Raw genomic sequence first — 27,854 nt, 5'->3', positions numbered from 1 at the left:
TAGAAGAAATGTCCTTATTCCAAGAATATTCTGAAGCTAAGGATGACGTTTGCTGACAGACCGGATGTAGGGTAAGGCAGGAAGGGTTAAGGATGGCCATAAAGATTTTGCTAAGCAATGGCTTGAATAAGATACCTAATTAGCCAGTAAAGATGGAAACTTACTTTCAGCATGAAAATCCCTTCATGATCCCTGAAAAGGGAGGTAAGGGGAGAAGACAGGTAGAATGCTGCTGGCATAAGGAAAGTCTACAAAAACAACAGCTGTCATTTCAAAATGGGCAGAGGAGAGGAGATGAGAAAGCATATGTAACAAGTGTATGGTTTTCTACACAGTGTGCAACGAGGAGAGAACGGAGCCCTACCTACCTACCTACTGTATTGTAGTGAGGATTAAGTGGCATAAAAGCTCTTCCTCTTTTACAAACTTCCAAACACCATCCAAATGTCAAAGTTATTAACAAGGAAAAAGTAAATGCGACATGTGGTGAATGTCAAAATGACCACACACAAACACACACCCACAGTTTGCAACTAAATATCTGACATTTAAATATAGCCCAGGTTTATACTACAGCCAGTGTTATTAGTGTATTTTGATGATACTTCAGTAAAAATATGTTATAGTGGTATATTATGCCCAGACTCCTTATGTGTTTAAAAATGAGCAAAGGAGAAAAATATCACACTATTGTGGGATGAGTCAAGATCCCAACAGCTGCAAAACAGCATTATTTTTAATGAAAACATATGTTCCAAATTGTAAACCACTGAGTTCCCATTCAAGTGTGTGAGTGAGAAAACACAAATGCCAGGGAATTTAGAAAAGAGAAAGACAGACAAAATGAGAGATAAGATATAAATTCCTTTCTCCTTACACATGGCTCCCTCCAAAAAAAAAAAAAAGTCTATTAACACAAGTAAAACAGATGCTCTCTTTCCAGTGAAGCTGAGCCTCCTGAATCTTCAGCATTAAATAAGATTAATGCTGCCTTCACATAAAAGCAAAATGGTATATGAGCTTATTAAATTCAATTCATTTCCTCACGAAATCTTGAAAGCCAATTAACGAATCTATTCCCAAAAAAATAATATATCCGTTCTTCAGTAATGCTAGATAAAACTGTTCCTGTGAAAATATGCTCAGAATCAAAAATGTCAATGCTATGAATCTATACTGAATTAATCACTGTAAGATGCATTCATTATTTTGCATCTTTTTCCACAAGACCTTTTTTTCTTAATTTATGGCATTACCTCTTCATTTTTTTCCCATCTCCAATATTCCTAGATAAAAAGTTTACAAAAGAAAAGCACATTTTAAAAGGAAAAGACATGCATTGCTTATTGAATTTAGGAAGAAATTAATAGAAAAATAAAAACAATACCTCTTGTAAATGTGAGTCTTTCTTTTTGGCTGATAAATTCAAATGCTTATCAATTAGACTGTAGTTCTTTTCTGTTTCTTTGTCAAACTTCTTTTTTTCTTCCTACAAGTCAGAAAACACAGACAACTATGATTAAAGAACGAGGGAAAAATGCATATACAAAGTTTATCTACTGGAAAGCTCAAGATATGAATAGTATCTAAAAATAAATAAAGTACCACCAAGTGTGATGAAGCTATCTGAAAAATCTCTCTGTACCCATGCCACTGCTTATTCATCATCAAAACAGCATTAGGATTGAAAAGTCACTCATCTTTTCTTTTTTCCTTTAATGGGCTTTTTATCAAGCACATTATTTTTCAACTCTTTGTACTCAGTGTTTAGAATTAACTTGCCACTTGTCCCTCATTAAAAGAAATAATAATCAAAAAGAACACAGGCTCTAAACCAGAAAACTTATGCAGATTTTGGCATAGAAATGGGATTCTTTTAAAACGGAGTACATTTTTGTCTACATAGAAAAAGGAAGCATCATCACAATTGGGGGAGGGGTGGAATCTTGGTAAATATTTTAATTGTCCAGTGTGAATTTAACTATAAGATCCGCTGATCAGAAACATCATCTACTTTCCCAAACCTTCCCAGTGATTTCTATGACACTATTTAGAATATGTATCAACAGGTCAACAGGGTGTAAAGTAAACACTGACACCTTTGTACCGAGACTCTTTGATTAGCATTACAAGCATTTCTCAGGTATGCCTAGAACTAGCATTTGCTTTCCTTTTGCGATAGAAGCTTTTTGAGGAAACAAGTATCCTAACTGTTAAATACAGAAAAGACAGACTATCTGCTCTGCCAATTTAGGTGGATTTTTAATAAATATTTCTGAGCACCAATGAGAGCACACTATGTCCTCATACCCTCAAAATGTTTCCATCAACTTCAAACTCTCTCTAACTCTCCAAGGGCTCCTGGAAAGGAACATTCTCTTCCCTATTTTCCAACTTCTATTTTCTAAAGCAAAAATAACGAACATTTCCCATCTCTTCTGATATGATCTTTTTCTTTTAGGCAAAAAGACTGAACAAAGTGCGTGAAGTCTGTTTCTTCACATTTGTCATTATTTTTCGGGACATGTGACTACAAAAACTGTGGGAACCCAGGACAGAGTCTCTGCCGGCTCCTCCCACGCGGAAGGAGGACAGGGAGTCTCAGGAATGGAGGTTTCTTCCCATTTCTATTCCAAGCTGAATTACAAATTAGCTACACAACTTTGAAAAAAAAATTAACAACACAAAACTTTAGTTTTCTTACTGAAGAGGTCAGGGAATTTGGGGGGGGGGGTTCTTGCTCATTTTTAGATCGAATCCTAAAATTCTGCAACTCTGTGGATCACCTACGTGTGACAAGTCACGTCACACTTTTGTTGACACAGAAGCACTTTTTCTTTATGCTCTCTAGGTTTCATTCACAACTATTTTTTTTTTTAAGTTTAAGGCAGGAATATTCAGTTACTCTCTTTTCTGCTTTTTATTACTACACTCTTCATCAACTATTTTGGTGACTCAGAAAAATAAAGTAAAACAAACATGGCCACTCTTTCAGAATCTCCGCTATTTTAACAAGCTGATCTGGTGGAATGCACACTGGATTCAGTGTGAGGAAACCAGCCCTCGGCCACTCTGGACTGTGACTCTGTACCAGCCTCACAGGGTTCTCTGAGCACGTTTCTCACATTTAAAGAAAACAGGAAAAGAAGGCATGCTGCTACATTCACCGCAAGATTACCGCAAGGCAGGACCATGTAGTAAAACATGTTCATTAGTGCAGATTCGTACTTACCAGCAATACTGAGAATATTTTTACACATTTGATTTCATCAGAATCACAGAACGGGACAAAGGAAGCAGTGATGCTAAAATCAGCAGTCCAAACACCCAGCACACTCAGCAGCAGTGGGGTTTTTGAGTTAACACGTGGGTAAAGTTGAGAATGAAAGAAAGCGGGGGTATCAAAGGCTTTGGGCAGAAAGAATTAAGCCAAGAAACATTCCACCCACCAACGAGAGTGGAAATGCATTCGCTCACACGTGGTATGGCGTTATACAAATGCTACTGTGTTTTGTTTCTAATCTTAAGACTTAAATAATTATTTCTTCTTGCATTTGTTCTCAATGCCATTACCGAATAATATTCTGTTTCTTTGTGCTCATATGGCTTTTGTGTTGAAATATTGTGAATCTGAAAAGGGACTGGGTTCAAGTAGCATCCAATAAAGAATAGAGCATTTTTCTTCATCAGTATCAGACATACACACACATACATGTGTGGATTTATACATATGTATATATATACACACACACATATATATAATATATATTTAAAATATATATTTAAAATAAATATATAATGTATAAATATTAATATATATTTAAAATAAATTAAGTAACAAAAGGTTCTATCAAGGATCAAATTACATACATGAAAATTTCTTTCATAAAACAGCTTTACAAATTCAAGTATTAGCCATGTAGTAACATAATGAACAAAGTAAGGCAGAAGTAGAATTTATTAAGGAGAGGTGAGGACAGTGGTAAACCAGATAGCCCATATCTATTCTAGAGGGGAAAATGACCACATTACAGCTCCAGTAGATTTTTACCACATGGAAATATAGGCTACTATACAAGCCATGTCATCTGATTTTTCTGGGACAGCTGAAAAACCCAGTGGTTTTTAAATAGTGACAATATTTTTTTTTACATTTTAACATGAGTAAACAAAGCAAAATTATGTTTACAGGTTAAATATGACTCACTGAAAGTCAGCTTGTAATAGATTACAAAACCTTTGCCCATGCACCACCACCTCCCTCCGCCCCCCAAGAAAGTAAAGAATAGTTATTCCTTAAAACAGTGTAACCAGGGGCACCTGAGTGACTCAGTCAGTTAAGCGGCCAACTTTGGCTCAGGTCATGATCTCATGGTTCATGAGTTTGAGACCGGCATGGGGCTCTGTGCTGACAGCTCAGACCCTAGAGCCTGCTTCAGATTCTGTGTCTCCCCCTCTGCCCCTACCCCACGTGGGCTCAGTCTCTTTCTCTCTCTCCCTCAAAACTGAGTAAACATTAAAAAATAAAAATTTAAAAAAAAAAAAACAGTGTAACCATTTAAGATGTATGCTGTATAAATAGTACAGGGAATTCAGAAACCTAAGAAACAAAACTTAAATAATCAGTCTTTTAAATATATTAGAAATAAACATTTTTAAGGCTGTATCTTAATCATTGGGTAAAAAAATATTATTCAACCAATGGTGTTGATATAATTAGTTAACTACTTGGAAATAGAGAACCACATCTCATATGAAAATTAATTCCAGATGGACTGAAAGAGTCACGAGTAAAAAATGAAGCCATAAAAAAGAACAGTTTCATCAGATCTCGCAAAAGAGGACTACTTTTTGAGCAAAAAAGAAATAGAAGAAGCCATGAGAACTTTTAAGTATCAAAAAATACACAATAAGCACGCTAAAAGACCAATGACAAAGCAGGGAGAAAATGTAATTAATATATAAGAAGTGAACATTCCTAACACATAAAACATTCTTAACATTAAGCAATTTTTTGCTAAAATTACATATTAATACTAATATGTAAAATGGAAAATCCATGGAAAAATGAATAAGGAATATATAAAGAATTCACAAGAGCTTGATATTGTGAACTGTTCACATTTCTTTAGAGTATTAGAATTTGCTTTGGAGGAAGGGGGGAGCTTTTTAAAGTTACCAGATAACTTTTTTTAAAATGTTTTGGTTATTTTATAAATTTCCTGGGATGAGGAAATGAAAAGGCTTATTTTACAACTATAAACATTAAAATAATAAGGCATGACTAGTCTGGAGAACTAAATACTTTCTTAGAGATTCCAATTCTCCCCTCTTATTTAAGTAAGGAGATGGGGGGAATACCACACATTCAAGAAGCAAGATTCATATATTTTTTTTTAATAGTTTATTGTCAAATTAGTTTCCACATAACACTCAGTGCTCATCCCCACAAGTGTCCTCCTCCATGCCCATCCCCCCTCCCCCCACATCCATCAGTCCTCAGTTTTTGTCAGCATTCAAGAGTCTCTCATGGTTTGCCTCTCTCCCTTTCCCCCACCATTTCTGCCCTTCTTCTCCCCCTTGTTCCTCCGTCAAGTTCCTCCTAATCCTCCTATACGTGCAAACATATGATATTTGTCCTTCTCTGCCTGACTTATTTCGCTCAGCATAACACCCTCAAGGTCCATCCATGTTGCTACACATGGCCAGATTTCATTGTTTCTCATTGCCATGTAGTATTCCATGGTATAGATAAACCACATCTTCTTGATCCATTCATCTGTTGATGGACACTTAGGCTCTTTCCATGTTTTAGCTATTGTGGAGAGTGCTGCTATGAACATTGGGGTACATGTGCTCCTATGCCTCAGCATTTCTGTATCCCTTGGGTAAATTCCTAGCAGTGCTATTGCTGGGTCATAGGGGAGTTCTATTGTTAGTTTCCTGAGGAACCTCCACACTGTTTTCCAGAGGGGCTGTACCAGTTTACATTCCCACCAACAGTGTAGGAGGGTGCCCGTTTCTCCACATCCTCGCCAGCATCTAGAGTTCTCTGATGTGCTCATTTTAGCCTCTCTGACTGGTGTGAGGTGGTATCTCAGTGTGGTTTTGATTTGTATTTCCCTGATGAGGAGGGATGCTGAACATCGTTTCATGTGTCTGTTGGCCATCTGGATGTCCTGCAAGATTCATATTATACGTATACTCAGCAGGAACACCTTTTAAAATGCAATCCTGAAATCCAAGTCTGATATCCTGATATTCAAGAGTTCTGCAACCTCTGTTCTTCTCCCCTGGTCTGCCAACATCCTACAAGTCCAGATGAAATGCCATCTGGTCCATGAAGCGCCCCCTTACCACTCAGTGGTAGTGGAAACAGCATACCTCCCTTAACTTCTGCACCAAATGTCGCCTATCCGTGTTTAACAATTCACTTGTCTTATCCAACCTCAATCTCCCCCTTTCTATAAGTCTCTGCGGCCTACCCAAAGAAATGAGAATTCAACCTTTCTTCTCAGAGTCCAGCACCTGACTCCACACCCAGGAGACATCTGTCAGAAGACGAGAGAAGGAAGCCTATGGCTGCGGTGGCACCAAAAATGACAAGGTTGACAGGTACCCTGGGCTCCTGGGCAGCTGTTCCAGAGTCACCTATCCATCCCCTTAGCACTATCTGGCCAGGAAGCTCATAAGCCATGGTACAAGGCATGTCACCTCTGAAGCTTGCAGCATGCAGAGAGTAGACAAAAACCTGAGCAATTCTTAAGATCAACTGCAACCGTGTAGGCCAGGCCCTACTCTAGACATGGGAAATACACTATCAAGTTCATTTAATCCTCCCCAAAACCTTCTGAGACAGGGGCCATTAGCCTCATTGTAGAGATCAGCAAATTGAGAGCCAGAGACGGTAAATGTCCAGAATCACACAGCTAGCTAAGGGCAGAAATGGGATTCAAATGGGGAAGAATCAGGTCTTCCTGAAAGACTTCCCTGGCACTCCAAAGGTGAAATAGGGCATGTTCCTGAGCCCCTACGCTTACAGCAATTATAGCACTTTTTATTGTATTTCTATTGTTTCCTTGTTTGTTTGTTTGTTTTGACATCTTCCCCACACCCAGAGTTGACCATTTCTTGAAGGCCAACCAGTGTTTTTACTTCATAGTTGTACCTGGAACCTCTTCCCATATGATAGAAACTGGTAAGTGTTTTATAACTAAAATGAAGGAAATGTAATTAAGTTAAACCAACATTTTTTTCTGCTTTATCAAAAATAATTCGAGAAATTATTTAAGTCGATTTGCTTTTCACTCATATTTTACAGTCATTTACAGAATCTCAGGAAGTCAACTTTTATTAAATACTTAGTCATTCGATATAATCTTGGAAAGAAAGATAAAAGAAACTTGGCACGAGGGTCTGTGAATAGCTGAGGCTATAAAGTTCTAATATCTGAAATGAACATCTGTTTTAAACCCTTCTGCTTAAATCTTTTTATTCCAGTGAATAAAACAGTAATTGGCATTTGAGTCGGCTCGATTATCAATAGAGTTTAGCTGCATCTGTTTGATATTTGCATGCATGCTGTCACCTGCATGAAGCCACATTTTCATTACTGGATTGCTCAGGTATCTACAAAAGAAATCTTACATTCTCCCAATTTAAGTCATAGCAAGTTGTGGTATTTCTTAGAGAGTTTACACAATGGCCTCTTGGGCTCCTATGTCATTCAGTGCCCGTACCAGTTTCCTAATTCAACTAAGTGGCTAATCTGACATTTAATGAGCAGTGGCTCTGGATAAAGTGTTATGCGGACACTGGGGTAAATGAGAAGCCCCTGGGGAAAGGAAAGAGCTGCAGAGGAAGTAAAAGCTGAGCGAGGCCATGAAGGGAACTCTGAACAGTAACCTCATGTGACACAGCACAGAAGGACCTGTGTCCTGCGGCGGGAAATGGAATTCTTCCAACAGAGAGGAGAACCTGGCAAGCATGGAAGAAAACCGGCAGAATCTCCAAGAACCGAGGAATAAGCCCAAACCAAACAGATATGACGGAAGGAGAACAAATACAAATGGAGGCAAATAGTAGGAAACAGCTTGGGGCTTTTTAAAAATCCAGCTTGTAAAAACCTAGCAGTTCAGATATATTAAAACCACAAATTAAACGTGTCACTGGGATTCTGGAAACTGGGATTCAGAAACCAAGGGTGAACAGAACAGACACAGCTCTGGTTGAAAGGCAGAAGGGAGGACACGCCAGGTGGGAAAGGAGAAGAGGAAGGGAAGACCCACATTCTAACAAGGAGATCTGAAACGTTCTGCTGTGGTCAACTTGTAAAGGTTATTTATTTATTTATTTATTTTTTTGTTAAATCCCCACATAAAATCTGCTTTATTCTATTTTTAAAAAGACCTTCAACCTAAGATAAAGTTATTTTAAAGTATCCCAACTAACCAGTGCAACAAAAATATATGTTTGTCAAAACATGATGGAAAATATTCAGGAAGCACAGATATAGAAAACCAAAGATCAAGATTACACACCCTCTTCTAGAACTCTCAGTGGAATCAGTTATTTATCAGATTCTTTGTATACTAAGATAGAGTGGAGGTTGGTAGAAAATAAAGAAAGCACAGCCTTTTCTCTTAAACACTGAACAATCTAATGAAAGAGACATGCACATAGCACTACATAACCCAGAACATCACCTTTCTCTACTCTTTATTATAGCATATAAAATTTCAAGTAAAAAAGGCCTGTGACCCACAAGGACTGGCCTCCTCAAAAAGTATCAATGATATGAGCCAACACACATATGGTACTGAACATGAACATGTGATTTACAAACTTCAAGAGAGGAGAACAATGAAGGAATAAAAAAAATGGGACTTCAGGATGGAATGTGGCCACTAAACAACTCAAGGCATTGACTAAAATTACTCAAATAACTTCTTTTAACATGGCAATCTATTCTGCAAGATGTCTGCTGGATATATACTCTGAACAAGTACAACATCAGAAATGGGGAAAGTTTCCTTGGGAGAAAGAGTCAGTCAACAGAAAATTCAAGGTTAGAAATTTATAAAAAACTTAGTAGGGCACGTGGCTGGCTCAGTTGGTAAAACATAGTCTTTCAAGGCCGTGAGTTCAAGCCCTACGTTGGGCATGGAGCCTGGTTGAAAAAAACAAAAACAAAAAAACAGCAGGGTGGATGGCAAATAAAAAGAAAATACATTAAGTCATATTCATTTTCCATTTCCATAATATAATCCTCACCACCACCATCATCCAAATAAACAAGAAAAATAAAAAATAGACAGTGTTTATATTGACTACCTGCCAATGAGAAGTGTTAAAAAACAAAGAGCCAAGATGTTTGAGCTTTAAAACAGCTTGAAGAAGAAAAGAGAAAACAGAATCATAAACTACAAAGTAGAGCGGTCAAATCCCCAAATCTCTCATTTTACAGATAAGGAACTATAAAGCCAATTATGCGCCCAAGGTCACAGGTGTGAAAGCGGACCTCCAGTGTCCTGCTGCAAAGCCAGAAGACAGCCAGCTTCATGGAACTCAGCAAACAATCCCAGAAAGAGGACTTACAGGGTACCCCCACTAACCTCTTCTCAAAACATGGCCCTTCATTACAACGGTAAAATACTCTGCTAAAAGGAAGTGTCTAATATTTTAATAAGTCACAGGAGAAGCGATTCTTTAAATAGCAACTAAAAAGCTGGCACTCATTTGGGTCCATCTGTACACCTACAGCCATTAAAGCCACAATGTTTATTTGTACAAAACCAATCTAATATTTTGTTTAGGAAGATAAAGAAAAAAAAAAACCTCACATCCCCAAGCCAGTGGGGGTGGGGGTGGGGGTGGGGAGCAATACAAATGTAAAAGATCTCTTCCCTACCTAAAATTGATGTTATTCTCTTCCAGGCCAAAAATAGTCAACACAGCAATGTTACTTTTTGTCCCTCAAGTGAATACACAAAATTCAGGAAAGGTTGGTAGAAATTATTTCTCTGGGATAATTTCAAAGCTCAGTTCACAAACTTTGGAAGTTGCTAAACATATCTCAGGCTCCCTGTGGTAGAGTCACCACATTATTCCCAGAAATCCTGGCTAACTCCCAGATCCCTGAGTGCGGGAATGTCGTTCACCCATCTCTGGATCGGCAGTACCTACCTCTAACAACACCAGCACGTAAGAGAAGCTCAGTACATTTGTGTTAAATTGAAGGAAATTACGTCCCCAAAACCTAATATCCTCTTCCTAGTTTCAATGGCCTCATGGTGTAGCAGCACTTCTAATCTTGAACCCTCACATAATGCTACACTCCTCCATAAAACTGAGGCACACAAGGAAGTCAGTGCACTCCCCAAAGAGGTAAGATGCTTCTATTCCGAGTCAATGTGCGGTCTGTTGAGGATATTTTCAAACCTCTATACGGGAAGGTGTAGCCAAAGATTGCTAGAGGTTTTACTACCCTGTCCAGGTGTTTTTGTTTGGTTTACAGCTGCATATCCCCCGAGGGGGGAAAAAGTACATTTACAACATAAAACAACAGATGGTTTACTCCAGCATCTCCTTCAAAGCCGCCAAATGTGAACCAAGTGTACAGTGAAGCGGCAGAGGGATGTCCATCTTCTGTGTACAAGCATGCTCAAATTAGACACAAACCTTTACGGCTCCAAGTTGCTCTTTTCTGAATTTTTCCAAAGGTTTAATCAGGGTTTCGGTTACACTTAGTGCCTAGAGAATGAGAATGATAACAAAAGAACACAGTATTAGGTTTCCAAAGAGGAAAAAAAAAACCTCAGTATTTCATTTCCCTCTTCCACCCCACCCAGAAATAAAATGAACAATATATTTTAACTACTTTATCTCACGCTGCCAATGCAACCATCGAATCAGTGCTAAATTTATTAACACACTGGATCTCCATAAATATTTTCAGGGAGGAGGAGGTGGGGCAGTGTGCCAGGGAAATGTGCAACAGCCCCAACACAGCTCTTTCTTCAGGGAAATAGCAAGACGGTTGTCTTTAAACAACAAAGGGGTCTATCACATTCATTAACAGAACACTTCTGTCTGAGATTTTTTTCCCTCCCCCTCCTCAGAAATTTACAAGTCAATTACATTCCTTTATTAGTGATCAGACTACATTATGTAAAGGCTCAGTTTGTGGCTACAAGTTTAAATACACTCAGTCTGACTGAAAATTCCTCCCAAGGACGGAAGGGGTGCGCGCAGAGCAGAGTCCCTGGAGCTCACAACAAAGTAAATACCAGGCGTGCAGGCAAACAGTACAGAAGGAGGTCAACGTGGTAGGAGCCACACACACTCCAACCACGACTCACTTCTTACATTGGCTAGTTTGGGGCTTTTCGTTTGAAAACAGAACATGCAACAAACAATGCTGAAAATGCAAATCACAGGGATTATTTACCTAACGAAAATGCACTGAACAGTATGCAGGTGAGTAGTGGTTTTCTCACCCTGTATTTCCAGAAGAGAAAATGAAACTTCACAACACTTTACAACAAATTTCCATGCCTCTTCTTACCAAACAAAACAAAACAAAACTTCCAGAAATCCAAGTTTTAAATTAGAGAAAAAATAATGTGACTTAAAAAAGTAACGGGTTCTGAATTTAACCAAAAGCTCCTCTGCAATGTTCCATTAGGTGAGGATTTCTCCCAAAGAGACCAATCACACCATGAGACAGGGAATCCTCAAAAAACGACTATGCTTACTCGAGATGCCTGGAGTTCGAACTCTCTTCCCCAGGCCACAAATTAGGTTCTACTTGCTCCCACCCTGAGAATTTATCACTTAAATATCAAGGAGTCGGGGCAACAGAGAACCACAGGAAAGAATTAAGAGCAACAACTAATCAGGGGAAAGGGGTCACTTTCAAAATACTGCATTCATTTTATCCTCCCTACATTGTTGACCATGTGACTTGCAACAATGGCAAACGCGAAAGTCTTTTGTCCTAAAGAACAGAGCAGGGACAAAGCACAGGCCAGGAATCCCAGTTACTCAAAACAATATGGAATGCCTCCAGCAGATATGAGAGGTCTGCCATACATTTTTAAAGGGATCCATCTGACAACACCTCACAATAATTTAAGGCACGTTCCCATCACCATCAGTGTCACTGCCTAGCCTACTCTTGCTCCTGAACAAACCTACATATAAGTATATATACAAATATATCCTCTGGGGTAGCTGGCCCACTCAAGGAAGAAGCCAGCAGGACAGTGCTGACACTGGGGCTAATAACTGCTCAAGTTCACAGAAGAGAGGAGCAGATTCAAAATCATGGAAGTCTGAGCCCAACCTTAAAGGACATACAGCGCTGCAAATAAAGTGTCAAATGGGGACTTCCCCGTTCCAAGCAGTCATCCCAATAAACTGTATTTCGTGAAACAAATATTTACTGAGCATTCAGTGCCAGGTGCTGGAGACACAACTATGAACAAAGTACGTATAGTCCCTGCCCTCCTTCACTTACTGTCTAGCACGGGAGACAGGATGCATATGTGAACACATAAGAAAACATGTAGCTGCAAATTCTAGTAATCCTTCCAACGGTGAAAAGTAGAACTAAGGTGAGGAATTTGGTAAGGAATTTATAAGGAAAAAACTACACAAAGAGAGCTCCAACAACGAAATTACATTTAAGTGAAGATCTGAAAGATGAGAAGGAATTAGGGGTGCAAAGAGCAAGGGAAATTGTTTCCAGCCTGAAACCAGCAGAGGTAAAGGCTTAAGGTGAGAAATTTGTGTATTACAAGAAATAGCAAAAGGCCAGTGTGGCTGGGGGCATAAAGAACAAAGTAACAGGGGCGCCTGGGTGGCTTAGTCAGTTAAGCGTCCGACTTTCGCTTAGGTCATGATCTCGCGGTTCGTGGGTTCAAGCCCCACGTCGGGCTCTGTGCTGACTGCCAGCTCAGAGCCTGGAGCCTGTTTCAGTCTGTGACTCCCTCTCTCTCTGACCCTCCCCTGCTCTGTCTCTCTCTCTCCTAGAAATAAATAAAAAACATTTAAAAAAAAAAAAAAAAAAAAAAAAAAGTAACAAATGGAAAAAGAGGACTGGAGGCAGGGACCAGAACGTGCAAGCCCTTGCAAGCCCAGGGAACGAGTTCTTCCATTTTGGGTATGATATAAGCCACAGAAGGTTTTCAAGCAGGGCACTAAGATAATGATTATTTAGATCTTTTAAAGATCACTCCGGATTCTCTGAGAAAAAGAGATTAGAGATGAGGAAAAGTGGAAGGAGAAAAACTTGCCAAGAGGCTTCTAGAATGGTACATGTAAGAGAGGATGGGGGGCTGGAATAAGGTCATGATAACAAAAAGAGAGTTTTCAGAGATATCTGCAGGTAGAATCAAAATAATTCACGATGGACTGAATGTGGGAAAGGTGGACGTTTCCAGGGTCACTCTCAGATTTCTGGCATGAGCAACTGAAGAGCAGAAATACTATTTATTGAAATAGGAAAATTTTGAGGAAAAGCTGCTAGGAGCAAGCACTAAGGGATTATGTTAAATCTAAGATGGTAGGAGACACCCAAAAAATAGTAAAACATCTAAATGCTCATGAGAAAAATCCTGAAAGGATGGTTCCAAATCTCTGATGTGGGAGATGAGATGGTGCCCATGCATGGGTGCTGACCTGTCACAGGAGGAGGGATCCTTCCCTCCTGCACGTGTAATAACAAGTAAGGAGAACTCAAGTACTGTATCAATACAAATGAGCATGCAGATTTCACAAAGAGAGGCTGGGGAGCTACTACCTGATGGTTATTTTTTCCATGAAATACAAGGCAAGATCACTTACAAGAGAGGGTGAGCATGGGGAAAAGTTTGAATGGAGAGGAGTATGAAAGAAACAATCATTATAAACCATGAGCAGAGCACTTCCTGGAGAAACATGAACATTCCCAAGCTGGAATTCTTCAGGCCTTTTGAAATAACTGTGCAGGAGTTTGGGAAGGCATCCATCCACCTTGTGTGATTTTCTCTAGCATTGCAGGGAGTGGGTGAGCAGTTAGGTTTATCCCAGGTAAGAGTATTTCCAGGACATGTGAACATATGAGCATAGTACTGAGGTGGTGTGCACAGTACAGACAAGCTGCACAGGCAAGGAAGGTGACTGGGTAGGAGGCTTCTGGAAGGGGATAAAGCAGACCTGATACCGAAACAGGGCATAGGAGTTCTCCAGGCAAAGAGTAAGGGTAAAGGGGAGAGGAAAACAGCAATCTCAGGGCATACACCTGCAAGCAATTCAGGGTCACTAACGTAGCTGAAAAGCAGCAGAGCAGGCTGAAGAAATCCAATGGGTCCCCTAAGCCATCAGAATGGGACCTAGGAAATGTTCAGCAAACACTAGATACAGACATTAATAACACAGATACATACAGGTCTTTTAAAATGCGAGCCCTAAAACTGTAAACTGTGGCATAAACACGGTCCTTTACAAAAGCACCAGGGCCACACAGATTACATATGAGCAATTTTACGTCATTAAATGTGTCCTTCACTTGGATAATGAATTTGATGTAATATCCGTCTGACTCCCAAGGTCTCACACTAGTGCAGGAAAAGAATACGAGAGATTTCTACCTTACTGTTTGCAAGTTAACAAGCAAATTTCCAGAATAAAGAAAAGAGTAGTTGTGATATCACTATGTCCAACTCTTTCATAAAATTTTGATTAAAAATATTTTTAATTTAAAATTCATTATCATTATTTTCTTTTAAAATCTGGTTATGTAACATCCAAACTGAGCCTTAAGCATTTTTTCTATTCAAAAACAAAATAACAGAGTAGCTACTAAACAACGTTTCAGTAGGGCAATGGTGGTTGAGCAAGGAGGATTGTTTTCTTCTTTCTCTCAAAATAGACTACAGACTCCATGGAATCTCTCAGTTCCTGTTATAAATTTCACAGAAGTATTATATAATATTTGTTAGGAATAAGTGTTACTGAAATGTTCTAATGCCAAAACATGACTCTTCTTCCCCAGACACAAATGAATACCAAATCAAGGACTGCCCCTAAAACCCTAAAGGAAATTTCTGGTGGTACCAGTTCCCCAATGTGAAAGAGACAGCTGAAGTAATAATATGGAGAAAAGCTTTAAAATACTAATACATTAGAAATCAGGTAATTTAAAGACAGAAAGAAAAAGCAAATAGGGAATATGATTTTATACTCCACATATAAGATTATGTAACCGTATTACTCCCCGTAAAATACTTGAACTAGCCACAATAAGAAATCAGAAAAGGCTTTGATTCATAAGCCTTGGAAAGGGTTTTGGATAGTCTTCCTTAGAAACAGAATGCATCTACATGAACATAAAATGTATTAATTTACCAGTTGCTTTCACCTTAGGGCCAACTTATGATATAAAAGGCTCAGTAGTAAATACTTTAGGCTTTCCAGTCATACAGCCTCGGTTGCAACTACTCAACTCTTCCATTGTGGCCCAAAAGCAGTCATAAACAGTATATAAGTAAATGAGCATAGCTGTATTCCAGCAGAAATGTTTTTACAATTAATTACAGGAGGCGACGTGGGCTTGGGCCACGGCTGGCTGAACCCTGCCTCAGAGAATCATCTTGAGTATATCCCAAGATGTTATACTTACTCTTATCTGATTGCATTTTTCTTTTCTTTTCTTTTTTTCCTTTTCTTTTCTTTTCAAGTAGGCTTCACTCCCAGTGCAGAGCCCAATACAGGACTTGAATTCACAAACCTGAGATCAAGATCTGAGCAAGGATCAGGAGTGGAACTTTTAACAAACTGAACCACCCAGGCATCCCTGGGTGTGTGTATTTTTTTTTTTTTAATATACATTTACCATATTTGCAGGGAAACAGAATCTGGGAGGAAAGTTTGAATGCTGGATGAGAGAATCAAAGTTCAAATAGTTTTCCAGCTGAAAAGAGGGATTTAAAAGTGAAGATATAGATTTGCCTGGGATAAGTAATTCAGAGGGTTTCAGCACTGAAAACCAACTGTGCAAGAGTTAAAAAAAAAAAAAAAACTATCTTAACAGTTTATGTGAATTTAATAGAGGACTTTAATAAGGGCTTTAGTCCCTAAAAATGAGTTAACTGAATGTTCAGCATGAGTCAAGAGTCATAAGTTGCCCTAGAAAAGAATGAACTCATACATCGGCTATGTTCAAACCAAACAAGCCAATCATTCAACGGTGTCCTGTGAGATCAGAACCTATCTCAACAGTATGGATACTGCATTTCAAGAAAGACATTTTCTAACTGGGGTGAAGCAGGAATGTGCCCAGAATGTTAAAACAGTGTAGGAGGAACAAGAAAACCAGAGGCATTCAATAGAATTGTAGAGGAAGAGAATATTTAGAGGGAACATGAAAGCTGCCTATACATATTTAAACAGGTGCTATATGAAAGAAGAAAAAAATCATTCTGATTTGCTTAAAGAAGATAAAACCAGGTCTAATGAGGAAAAGCTGTAGAGCATATTTGAGGTTCACTCTCAAGAGAAGCTCAGTAAGACCTGCATGGACCCAGCAGAGTCTGACCTCTAGCTCCTTTCACATCAACAAGTACAATCTAGATGGCCAATCCCCAGGGACGCTCTATCACAGAGGCCTGCATGAGGAAAAGGTGGCCTAGGAGACCTCTGGGGTCTCCTGCAGCTCTACGATTCTACATGAGGTAGGAGAAGCAGAAGTGCAAGCCACATTTCAATGTTGAATGGCAAATCACAGAATCCATTAAAACTTGACAATTCAGGGGCGCCTGGGTGGCTTAGTCGGTTAAGCGTCCGACATTCGCTTAGGTCATGATCTCGCGGTTTGTGGGTTCGAGCCCCGCGTCGGGCTCTGTGCTGACTGCCAGCTCAGAGCCTGGAGCCTGTTTCAGAGTCTGTGACTCTCTCTCTGACCCTCCCCTGCTCACACTGTCTCTCTCTCTCCTAGAAATAAATAAAACATTAAAAAAACTTGAAAAAAAAACTTGACAATTCAAAGTAGAACAAGTTTCTTTTATAACAGTCTAGGGAATTAAAATTTCTTCAACTAGTCAGATCTGAAATCCCTTTTGATCCCTTTTGTTACACATCTGAATGTGAGAACTTCAATGTCTAACAAGAAAAGAGAAGGTAAGGTGGTATCTGAGCCTGCCCCCAAAGTTCAAGCAGTAGCTGAGAAATCTGTTGGCAATGACAGCTACCAAGCCGAGAATCAGATGCTACTCTGAGGAGGAACCTCTGTTGCTATTTTAGGGTTCCCCATTTGAGATCAAAGGCTAAGTTCTGATGTTCTAATTCTGAAGAGAATGGGCCTTGGGGCTAGAAACCCATATTCAATGAAAAGGCAAAACTACAATCTAGGAGATCTTTAATAAAAATTATTTAAAGCCTTAATCTAAATAATACAGTGAATATGTCAGTGTAAGTACTAAACCTCGCCCTTCTAATCACTTAGTACTAACAAGGATAGACTGAGTCTAATGAAACAGAAGGAGTTATGTCTGTTCCCCATGGCCCTTGTTATTTTAAGCCTGGATTCCAAGTGTTCTTGACCCCAGAGGAATGCATAATCTGAAAGCAAAGGAGAATTTCCACTATTTTCTCCCATGACCTTCCAGATACTTCCCATTTCATTAGACTAAAGGAAAAACTCTACTTTCCAACCCCATTATCAAGAATAAAAGAAAAGAAACCATACATCACCGACATGTTTCTGATTTTTTCTTGAAACAGAACCTCAGGATCTAACTCTCTATATATAATATTGTGTGTGTGTGTGTGTGTGTGTGTGTGTGTGTGTATGTATCTGAAGATATGAAATATTTTTCCCAGAACTGTCACAGGGACTTAACTCTATATAAGAATTCTCACAGAGTCTCCTTAAGGAGTGTGCTTTCCATTATTTTGATCAACAAGGGACTGTTTGAGGAATCTTAGCCTGAAACAGCCCCCATCACACCTAGTTTCAGATGCTTGAAATTCACAAAGAGTTCTGGGTCACAAAAACAAGAGGAAGCTAAGAAATTTAAGAGATTTAGCTACTCTGGAGAAAACCTCAAATTTAAGTGTTTGGTGTTTTTGTAAAGATCACTTTAAAAAGGCGAGTGGTTGATATTAAGGCTTGAAAATATTAAGTCTTGTATTATAAAATCTGTAAAAGATACTGTCTAAATATTCCTCACATAGATACCTGCAGCTTAAGATAAAACATCCAAAGAAAGCAGCAAGAGATTTTTCAAAGGTGCCGTATCAGAAAGAACTCAGACGGATGTGCCATGACATACTCTGGGAAGTGTGCCGACAAATTCAGAATGTGTCGGTGATAAACATACTAATGTAAAAGTGGTCAAGACTTGGAATAACTTTTTTTTATGAAATAAGCAGGGGAAAATTTTCTGAAGTATATATTAATCATTTGATTTTAAGACATAGCCACATATTTAAGCCACTAAATAATGAAAGTAGGCATGTGATTATCTACTAGATATACATATGCATACCTACAAGCATGTACATTCAAGCCATCCAAAAACATTTTTGTTTCATTTTCCTGGGAAAATGGTGTTGCCACACAGTCGTGCATCAACATTATATGTAGTTGATCTCTGTCCTTTTGGGATACACACCACTTGAAACACCTTCCTATGCCGGAGAATTCTCCTACCAAATGAGGCACTGCAGCCCCACGTCCACTATGAAAGCTGGAAATGACAGATGCTTGCTCTCCCGGCTGTCTTGTAGTGAGGTAGCAGGACCTGGCCAGACTGCCAATAATAAGACCCTGCTGGCCCAGATTCTGATTTGGAAGCCAGTGCTTCCAGAAACTGGTGACCAGAGATTCTAGTGGGTAGCAGCAACTCGTTTCCAGAAGTAGAAGTACTACCACCCCCACCAGGGGCAGCGGTATTATTGTTGCATGCTCTTGCTGTCTACACCCCATAGCAAGGACGGTGGCTGTCTTCTCCAAACTCAGCTCCGCAGTGCAACTCTGGGCATCTTTCTCAGTTCTCAGAACCATAAGAAGATACCTCAAGCTACCAAATAGTCTTTAAGCAAATTCCCTTTCTGTTCAAACCTTACAATTGAGAATCTAGACTAACAGAGGACTAACATTTGTTTCAATTTTTTTTCAATTTCAGAACTGTAAGCAATCTTGTGAAAATGTTTTCATTTTCCATCTCAATTCCTAAAGATTTTTCTCCTGACTGAACCAAATCGTTTTTGATTAATGAGATTATTCCCCATCCACTCATCCTTTGCTACGTCTCTTTTTCTCTTTCTAGCCAGTCTCTCCCCTGGACTGTGCCTTCCCTCATCAACCCAGAACTCAAGCTATAATAGGAAATTTAAATGCATAATAAAGTCCTTCCATTTTTTTAATAGCTAAAACAGTAACAGAAAGAAGTCAGTAGACTCTGATGCTGAGAAAAAACATTTCATTGGTTTGCTAAAAGAGCCTGGCCATAGTGACACATAAGAGGCCAACATTCTCTCATTTGGGGTCAGTCCCAACCAGTTCTGTTTTTACACCATAGAAGAAATAATTCTCTTTTGTTACCTGAATATTCTCAGCTTTAAAGAAGGAATAATTCTTGCTCACTCTACCTACTTAACACAAGCAAAAGAAAAAAAAAAAAGAAAGGGAATGCCACACTAGAAGCAATTTTAACTTCCAAATAAATCCCTGGATGTTATTTTATTTGTGAACATAGCTCAAGCTAAGCTAATCCTTCTGGAAGAGAAAATTAATGTAAAAAGAAAATTAAATTTTAGAGTGCTGATACCTAAAACTTACCAGCTAAGAACTGGTAAGAATCTTAATAAACCCACGTACCAAGGTCTAACTGGAGCATAGCTACAGAGGTGCTGCAAATTAATTCTACACAGTTTAAAACTACCTGAAAATTAAAAGCCAATTAATATAAAATGATTCCTTAAACATGTGATTCTTTTAAACCACAGCAGTCCAATTTAACAGCCTGGAAATTATAATTTGTAAAATATATATTCCAAATTCACCAGATCAGTCACCATATTTTTGTTTTCTTCTGAAAGTCCAAGAAAAAGTCACCAGTGAGACTTTTTGTCAACTCTCGACCCTAAACTCTCAACAGAACCTTAATAAACCAAGAGGATATGAGCTGAAGTTCTGACACTTTCTGCTCTCTGGCTTAATTCCCTGAATATCTTGTCATAAACTGGCTCTCAAAAAACAAAAAACAAACAAAAAAGACAAGCCACTGAATCACAAAAAACTTAAGCTTCCCTTAATGTCTATTTTCTACAAATATATTAGTGTTTAATTGAAGGGGGAAAAAAAGAAAGTTTGCATCAGTTTGGAAGGCCTTTCATTAAAGGTTGTAATTTTACTCCAATTATTTAAATCCAGTAAACTCAACCAGTAAAGATTTTTTTTTTTTTTTATTCTTAGGAACAACTAAGAATCTTCAAACAAACATTAGGTACATTAGGAATGCCTTAACCTAATAAGGACATGCAGAATTTAACCTTTATGGGGCGCCTGGGTGGCTCAGTCGGTTGAGCGTCCGACTTCGGCTCAGGTCATGATCTCACGGTTCGTGGGTTCGAGCCCTGCATTGGGCTCTTTGCTGACAGCTAGCTCGGAGCCTGGAGCCTGTTTCAGATTCTGTGCCTCCCTCTCTCTCTGATCCTCCCCTGCTCATGCTGTCTCTATCTCTCTCTCAAAAATAAATAAAATGTTTTTAAAAAAAGAATTTAACCTTTATCTTCTTTCCCTCTGTGCATGACAGACAGTAAAGATCTAGTTTCTATGTTTGTTTGTTTTTTAAATACTTGGGCAGAACATTGTGAGAAGGAGTAAAACACCAAAAAGTGAGTGAGAGAGCCTGACAGAGAGCTGCAAAAGTATGAGAGAATTTGAAATTATATTTTTTAGCTTTAAATGAGAAAAAAAATTAATTTCTGAGGTGAATGGTATGTTAGTGGCATAGCTGGAAATGGAACCTCATGAATCAGGCAATAAATTGTTGAATCAAGAAAACATTAGACAGGTGCCTGGGTTGTGTAGTCAGTTAAGCTTCCAACTCCTGATATCAGCTCAGGTAATGACCTCACAGTTTGTGGGTTCGAGCCCCACATCGGGTTCTGTCTCTCCTTCTCTCTGCCCCTCTCCTGCTTGTGCATTCGCTTGTGCTCACTCGCGCTCTCTCTCGCACGCGCTCTCTCTCTCTCTCTCAAAATAAACATAACAAAAGAAAACGTGAGAGAGAGAAAGGGGGGCATGCGGATTTGTTCAGCAAAGAACACCTACACATTTGATCAATGGCAAAGACCCTGATCTCCAGCCCTTCTGTGTCTGGGCTACCTGAGTGGCTGAGAAAAGGAGGGTATGAGACAGAATGGCTCTCATTCTCCACTAAGCAGCTCAGCACCTCATCCTGACAAGGGCCTAATTCCTCACTAGCATCCTCAGGTGCTAGAACACTGCCCAGCTCCTAGGGCACCTGGGTGGCTCAGTCTCCGACATTGGCTCGGATCATGATATCACTTTCATGAGTTCAATCCCCACATGGGGCTCTGTGCTAACAGCTCAGAACCTGAAGCCTGCTTTAGATTCTGTCTCCCTCCTTCTGCCCCTCCCCAGCTCGCTCACTCGCTCTCAAAAAATAAACATTAAAAAAAAACACTGCTCAGCTCCTAACAGACATTCAAAAATACTTGATTTATGAATGAAGTAGGATTCTTGTACACATTTAGATAATGTAAAGAATAGAGTCTCTATATAAATTCCACACTCCCTGCTGGTGGCAACAACGGTAACCATGAACACCCATGCTGAGTCTCCTATACACATTAGCTTCATTTAAAAGTCTGTTTCTGTGTTACATCAGGTCCTCTAAGAACCGGACACCACAACAAGATTAGAAATGCCTGAGATTTTTCAGGGGGCCATGTCTGTGAGAAAGGGGGAAGGCAACCAGGGAGAGAGTGATGCAGATCTCACCCCAGCAAAGGAGACAGGGAGGGAAGGAAGGCTGGAAGGTTGGGTGGACACGTGTTAGACTGCAGTGCAGTTCGAGGGAAAGTTCAGCAAGGCCATCGGGGACTCCTTGAGCCAAGGCTGCTGTCAGAGGACTCCAGAGTCCCCAGCAATGCGCTACTTTCGTACCCCTGCTGTCTCGGTCACTGGCTGGGGGCAGACTGTAGAAGGCATGGCCTTCACTCTAGCACAGCAATGGACCCACATAGCAACAGCTGGGCCCAATGGTCCTTACACTCCCTGCAGCAGGCAATGTGAGAGGTGCCTGTCTGCCACTGCTTCCAAAGTCCATGTTCTTCCCACTACACAGTCATGGCCACTAGTCTACCCTCGACTTCTAGTAATGCCCACCACCGTTAAAGTTCTGTACTTCATTCAATCTAACATGCCACTAAGATGACAACACTCTACTTTTCTATATAGTATTATGGAAAAACTATGGAAATTTTATTTAAACTTTTCCATTTTCAAAAATTCGCTTTGACAGATTTATATCATCTATCCCCCTTGTGCATACAGAAACAGAACACAGAATATATTTAAGACATTTCTAAAACTTCTTCAGAGTCCAGCTCTCTTGAATCACTTTTCATCTCAGTCACTATTGTCTAGTTTTGCCCACACATTGTTTTTACTTTGTGCCATCAAGAATACCAGAGGATGCCTTATCTCTTTAAGGGGTACTCCACTACAACCCAGGATTTTCTTCCAGGATGATGGCACCCACTTTCTAGGTATTTCCTGATGCTAGCACTTCTTTGACCTAACCAGAAGACCTCAATGGCAGGTCTTCAAACCACTACCAGGAATCAAATTTCTTCCTCAAGAGGCCAACTGGGCCACTTTTTGTTGATTGAAATGCTGGGCTACTGTTGTCTAAACAGTCAGGAGAAATAACAACAGAGGCACCTGGGTGGCTCAGTCGGTTAAGCGTCCAGCTCTTGGTTTTGGCTCAGGTCACGATCTCATGGCTTTGTGGATTCAAGCCCCACGTTGGGCTCAGCTTGATGGTGTGGAGCCTGCTTAGATTCTCTCTCTCCCTCTCTCACTGCTCCTCCCCCAACTTGCACTGTCTGTCTCTCCCACAAATAAACTTAAAAAAAACTTTTATATTTCTTTAAGACTGCTGCCTGATAGACAGCAAATATAAGGATACATTTGCATTTCCTCCCATGTTCAAAGGTGGAGGGAAGGCTGGTAAATCTTACAAGGAGCTATAGGCAAAGAATAATGTCACTAGGATACCAAGAGATAGGAAGATAGGAGAAAGATTCTCTTTTCATCATTGTCACCAACTTATGTTCTGAAATGACATGAAGCAAATCACTTTATTTCAGTGAGTTCCAGTTTTTTTTGGCTTTTTGTTTTGTTTTGTTTTGTTTTTTTGGTCAATAAAATGGTTAAAAGTTTCCCCTAAGTTCTCTCTCAGCTCTTTGTTTTAGAAGCCAAGGCCATACCTTTAAGTACTTCATGACTGGATGTGACAAAAATATTTTCCTCATAAAACTGCAGCCTCAGCTGAACTTAATTCTCACTATTGCAACCATTCCTCTAGATAAGACCATGAAATGAGTGGGCTGGTCACATTCTGATGTCTGTGGTGGTGTGTGTGTGCATGTGCGTGCGTGCATGCGTGTGTGTGTGTGTGTGTGTGGTAGGGGTGGGTTGAGGAGTCCTTGTCTACTCTTTGCTCTTTTACGTCAGTAATAATGGGTTTATCAGAAAAGCAGATTCCTCAGAAGCGGAGAACAAGCTCAAGAATATGAAATATAGGAAACATAAGTTTCAATAGGGAAGTAGAATCTGACAATGACAAGGCTTCAAGACCACAGATGACTATGAGTCATGAAGAGAGGACACGGAGTCATGAGCAAGGCCTCCCACATAATGGGGTCCACCAAGGAGCCCAATCACCTTGACTAAATCATCCTCACTCATTTTAGAATTCTGATTTCTTTGAGTCAGTTCTGACTATAACCTCTACAGAGCTCTAGGCGAGTAAAACTCTAACTTTCAAAATGTATATTCCTAGGAAGCACGTTTCACAATGACATCTGTATCTGATTGAATTATGATGAGTTTACAAGGGTAAAAAATGGATTTATATGAGCAAAACAGTGCTGTCAAATTTTAAGGGTCAGTTCCAAGGAGAAAAATTCTTTATAAAGTTAGGTCACTGACAACTTTTAAACTAAACTGAGAAATGTTCTCACAAATAAGTTCAAGATGGATTTTTTCCCCATCTGAATATGCCTTCCAATAGAACCTTGCGCGCACACACACACAAATGTCACTTAAACTGTAAAATAAATGATTATAATCAGTTTGATATACCATGTAAAATGCAATATTTATAGCAAGATGAAACTGAAGGCACCCAATGGCATGGAATGACTTAGGTGCTCACCACATTACAAGAACTCATAAGTAATGCTATGCACAAATTAAACAACACCAAAATTCCTTACAGCAGAAACCTATTAAAATCAAAAACTAGATATAGTTCAAAATCCGTTGAAAATGACAGATAAAATCTTAGGTTTTTAAAGTCTATTTTAATATCCTGGTAAACAAAGTCATCAAGAAGCAATTCATAAGGGTGCCTGGGTGGCTTAGTCGATTAAGCATCTGACTTTCACTTAGGTCATGATCTCGCAGTTCGTGGGTTCGAGCCCCACGTCAGGCTCTGTGCTGACTGCCAGCTCAGAGCCTGGAGCCTATTTCAGAGTCTGCATCTCCCTCTCTCTCTGACCCTCCTCTGCTCATTCTGTCTCTCTCTCTATCCCCTAGAAATAAATAAAAATATTTAAAAAATATATATTAAAAAAAAAAAAGAAGCAATTCATAATGTTTCCAACTTTCAGACAGCTCTAGCTCCAAGGTTAGGAACGCCAGCTGAGATTTCACTGGCACCGTAGGCCAGTGGTTCCAATTTAAGCATGCTTCACAATAACCTGGAGGGTTTATTAAAACACAGACTGATGGGCTGCACCCCAGAGTTTCTGACTCAGTGGGTTTAGGGTGGGATCCGAGAGCATATCTAGCACGGTTCCGCGTGATATTGATGCTGCTGGACCAGAGACCTAGCTTTGAGAACCACTATCCTATGGTGCTAAGGAAAAAACAGCATGAAAATTTCTCCCAAATGTAAAAGATATCTAGTTCACTTTAACCAACATACATCATTTTAACAGTATCAGGAAATACTTCTGAAAGGGGAAAAAAAAGGAAGTCTGGAGCAAAAAGCAGTATTAAAAACCCCAAAAAGATCTAGAAATCGCCTAAGATACTTGACACGGTGGAAGACGAAGAAGGGGCGAAGCAAACTGGCATAATCTCAGGGCAAATCACCCAGCAAGGGTTCCCTATCCCAGTGTCTTCACAAGAGTGAAATCTGTGGTGGAGAAAAGCATGGGGAGGAGGGAGGAGGAGGAGAAGAGGGAGAAGAAGAGGGAGGAGGAGAAGGAAGAGGAGAAGAGGAGGAAAAGGAGGGGGAGGGGGAGGGGAGGAAAAGGAGGAGGGGTGAGGGGTTCTCAAAAGTGTAAAGAGTTTATAAAATAATTAAAATAAGTTTGATATACCATATAAAATATTTTTATAGTCAGATGAAATTTTATAAAGGCACAATCTGCCAGTTGCTTAAATACCTTAGGGACTCATCACATTTAAAGAACTCGGAAGTAACGCTAAACACAAATTAAGTAACATTAAAATTCTGAACAGAACAGGGTCATCTTGCTCAAGTAGGGAAAAGGATGCAGCTGGTGGACAAGATGTCTCTTCACTCTGTTTGGCAGCCCAGTCAGCCCCACCCTCTCTGAAAGAAAGGGAGGTGCCTTTTGTGCACCATCTGGCAAGCTATGGTTCTCTCTCAAGGCACCCCACCCCCTCTTCCCTGAAGCCTTCTTCAACCTCTGGGCCTCACGCAACTGCCTTGATTTCCAAGATCCTGAGAAACTAAGCAGTTGCGTTCAGGAAAAGGACCAAAAAGAAAAAAAAGTTATGATAAAAGAACACATGTAGCGAGGTAAATCCAATTTGAAGGGCTTTTAAAAGAACATCAACGCTGCAGCACTATTTTAAAAAGCCCTTAAATTCTTGGACAGCTGCCCACCTCAGATCAGTACGCCATGTCCTGCCATGGCAGACAGAACATCTCCAGAATTCTGGCAGTGAAACACCACACAGTACTTTCCTCGGAGAACACGCACAGAAGTGAGCTCAGCAATTCTGGCCACAAACAGGATGCAGCTCCCAATTCAAGTTACTCAATTTCACAGTCAAGGCTGGCAAAGTGATCAATAAAAAGTACTCATTTGAAAACACTCTCCCGAAAAAAGTCAATATTGGCCTTTTAAAGGGCATGACCCATTCATTCACAGAAATTTTGTGCAGGAGCTGAGGGGAAACACTCTGCCTTCCTGACCAGTCTTCTTTCCAGTTCCCTCCCCAGCAATTGGCATTAATAGCCATGGAGCTCAACACTGGTGGGAAATACAAACAGATACCACCTTCTTCCCCAAATTCTATCTGTGTGCCCCACTGGGAAGACACTAGTGCTTCACTTCTATCTTTCCTTACTTGGAAAACCCCTATTCATCTGTCATCTAAGGTCTGAAAGGACATCTCCAACATGCCTTCCCTGAATTCCCCAATAACTCTGTTACCACAGAGCATGCTTTGTGTGATCTCTCCCAATGGACGGTGAACAACACAAAGATAGGAACTATGCCTTTATCTTTATGGCACTTGGCACTGTGTAAGGCACACACAGTATTTGTGGAACTATTTATATCTAAGCCTATTGAGGTATACAGATTAGTCATGTGTGTATATATATATACCTGATGGCTCACAACCAACAAAGAAGAACTTGTTCCTTATTGTTGAGCTTCCAGTCTGATGACTTTATTCCTAAAACCCAACATCCTATTTTAACATTTATTTAAGAAATGGAAAGCTTTTAAAAGAGTTTTTTTTTTTTACACTGGACCTTGCCTTCTAAAACACAGATCAAAATGTTTTTTCACATTTTAATGACTCAGTCTTAATTATGAACATCTAATATTATAGTGCAACATTTAATTCAGGATTTCAGAAAACATTCACTGTTTTTGGTTTTTTTATTTTTTTTTTGAACATTTATTTATTTTTGAGAGAGAGAGACAGAGTGTGAGCAGAGGAGGGGCAGGGAGAGAGGAAGACACAGAATCCAAAGCAGGCTCCAGACTCCACACTGTCAGCACAGAGCCTGACGTGGGGCTCGAACTCACAAACTGTGAGATCATGAGCTAAGCCAAAACCAAGTGTCAGATACTTAACCAACTGAGTCACACAGGTGCCTTAACAATAATTGTTTTTAAAGATCAAGTGACCATTAAGATTTTATTAAAATCTTAGGACCAATTTTAGAATAGTTCTACCTCTATGTCATGGCTGTCATTTTGCATTCCTTTTTTTTAATATATAGCTTTTTGTTGCTGATGTGTAATAATTATAAGTAAAACAGGAGTTTTTAAAATCTTCCAGAAGGCATGGACTTCCATTTTAGCTACTTAAAGGCCTTCCTCATCTCTATGACATGTGTTGGGGAGGTATGAACTTGTTAAACCACACAAAGGCCCTCCTCTGTGTCTCTGCTCCACTAACTCCAGCTCAAATACAACTTTTTCCACAAAGTCCTTCCTGATAAGCACACACTTCACTGCTACCTACTCCACGAAACCCCACCTATCCTTGTGTTATCACAGGAGAATAGACTTTAAGTTTATTTATTTTGAGAGAGAGTGTGTGTACACAGGAG

The 27,854-nt window shown here is 39.7% G+C and overlaps 1 protein-coding gene across 2 annotated transcripts in view; it reads right to left on the bottom strand.

Moving 5' to 3' along the window:
• The window catches only part of ARHGAP10 (Rho GTPase activating protein 10), a 313,043-nt gene that overhangs the window by 198,539 nt on the left and 86,650 nt on the right, over window positions 1–27,854 (bottom strand). For both annotated transcript variants that reach the window (XM_077770703.1, XM_077770713.1), the window contains exons 4-5: window positions 10,681–10,752; window positions 1,388–1,489 (exon numbers count right to left, since the gene is read on the bottom strand). In XM_077770703.1, coding sequence (XP_077626829.1) covers window positions 1,388–1,489; window positions 10,681–10,752 — 174 coding nt within the window. The remainder of the gene's footprint in view (window positions 1–1,387; window positions 1,490–10,680; window positions 10,753–27,854) is intronic.

Source organism: Crocuta crocuta, unplaced genomic scaffold (genome assembly GCF_008692635.1).
Source record: "Crocuta crocuta isolate KB4526 unplaced genomic scaffold, BGI_CrCroc_1.0 scaffold345, whole genome shotgun sequence".
Classification (NCBI taxonomy): Eukaryota; Metazoa; Chordata; class Mammalia; order Carnivora; family Hyaenidae; genus Crocuta; species Crocuta crocuta.
The sequence above is the reverse complement of the archived record's forward strand: the minus strand, read 5'-3'. Positions and strand labels throughout refer to the sequence as shown.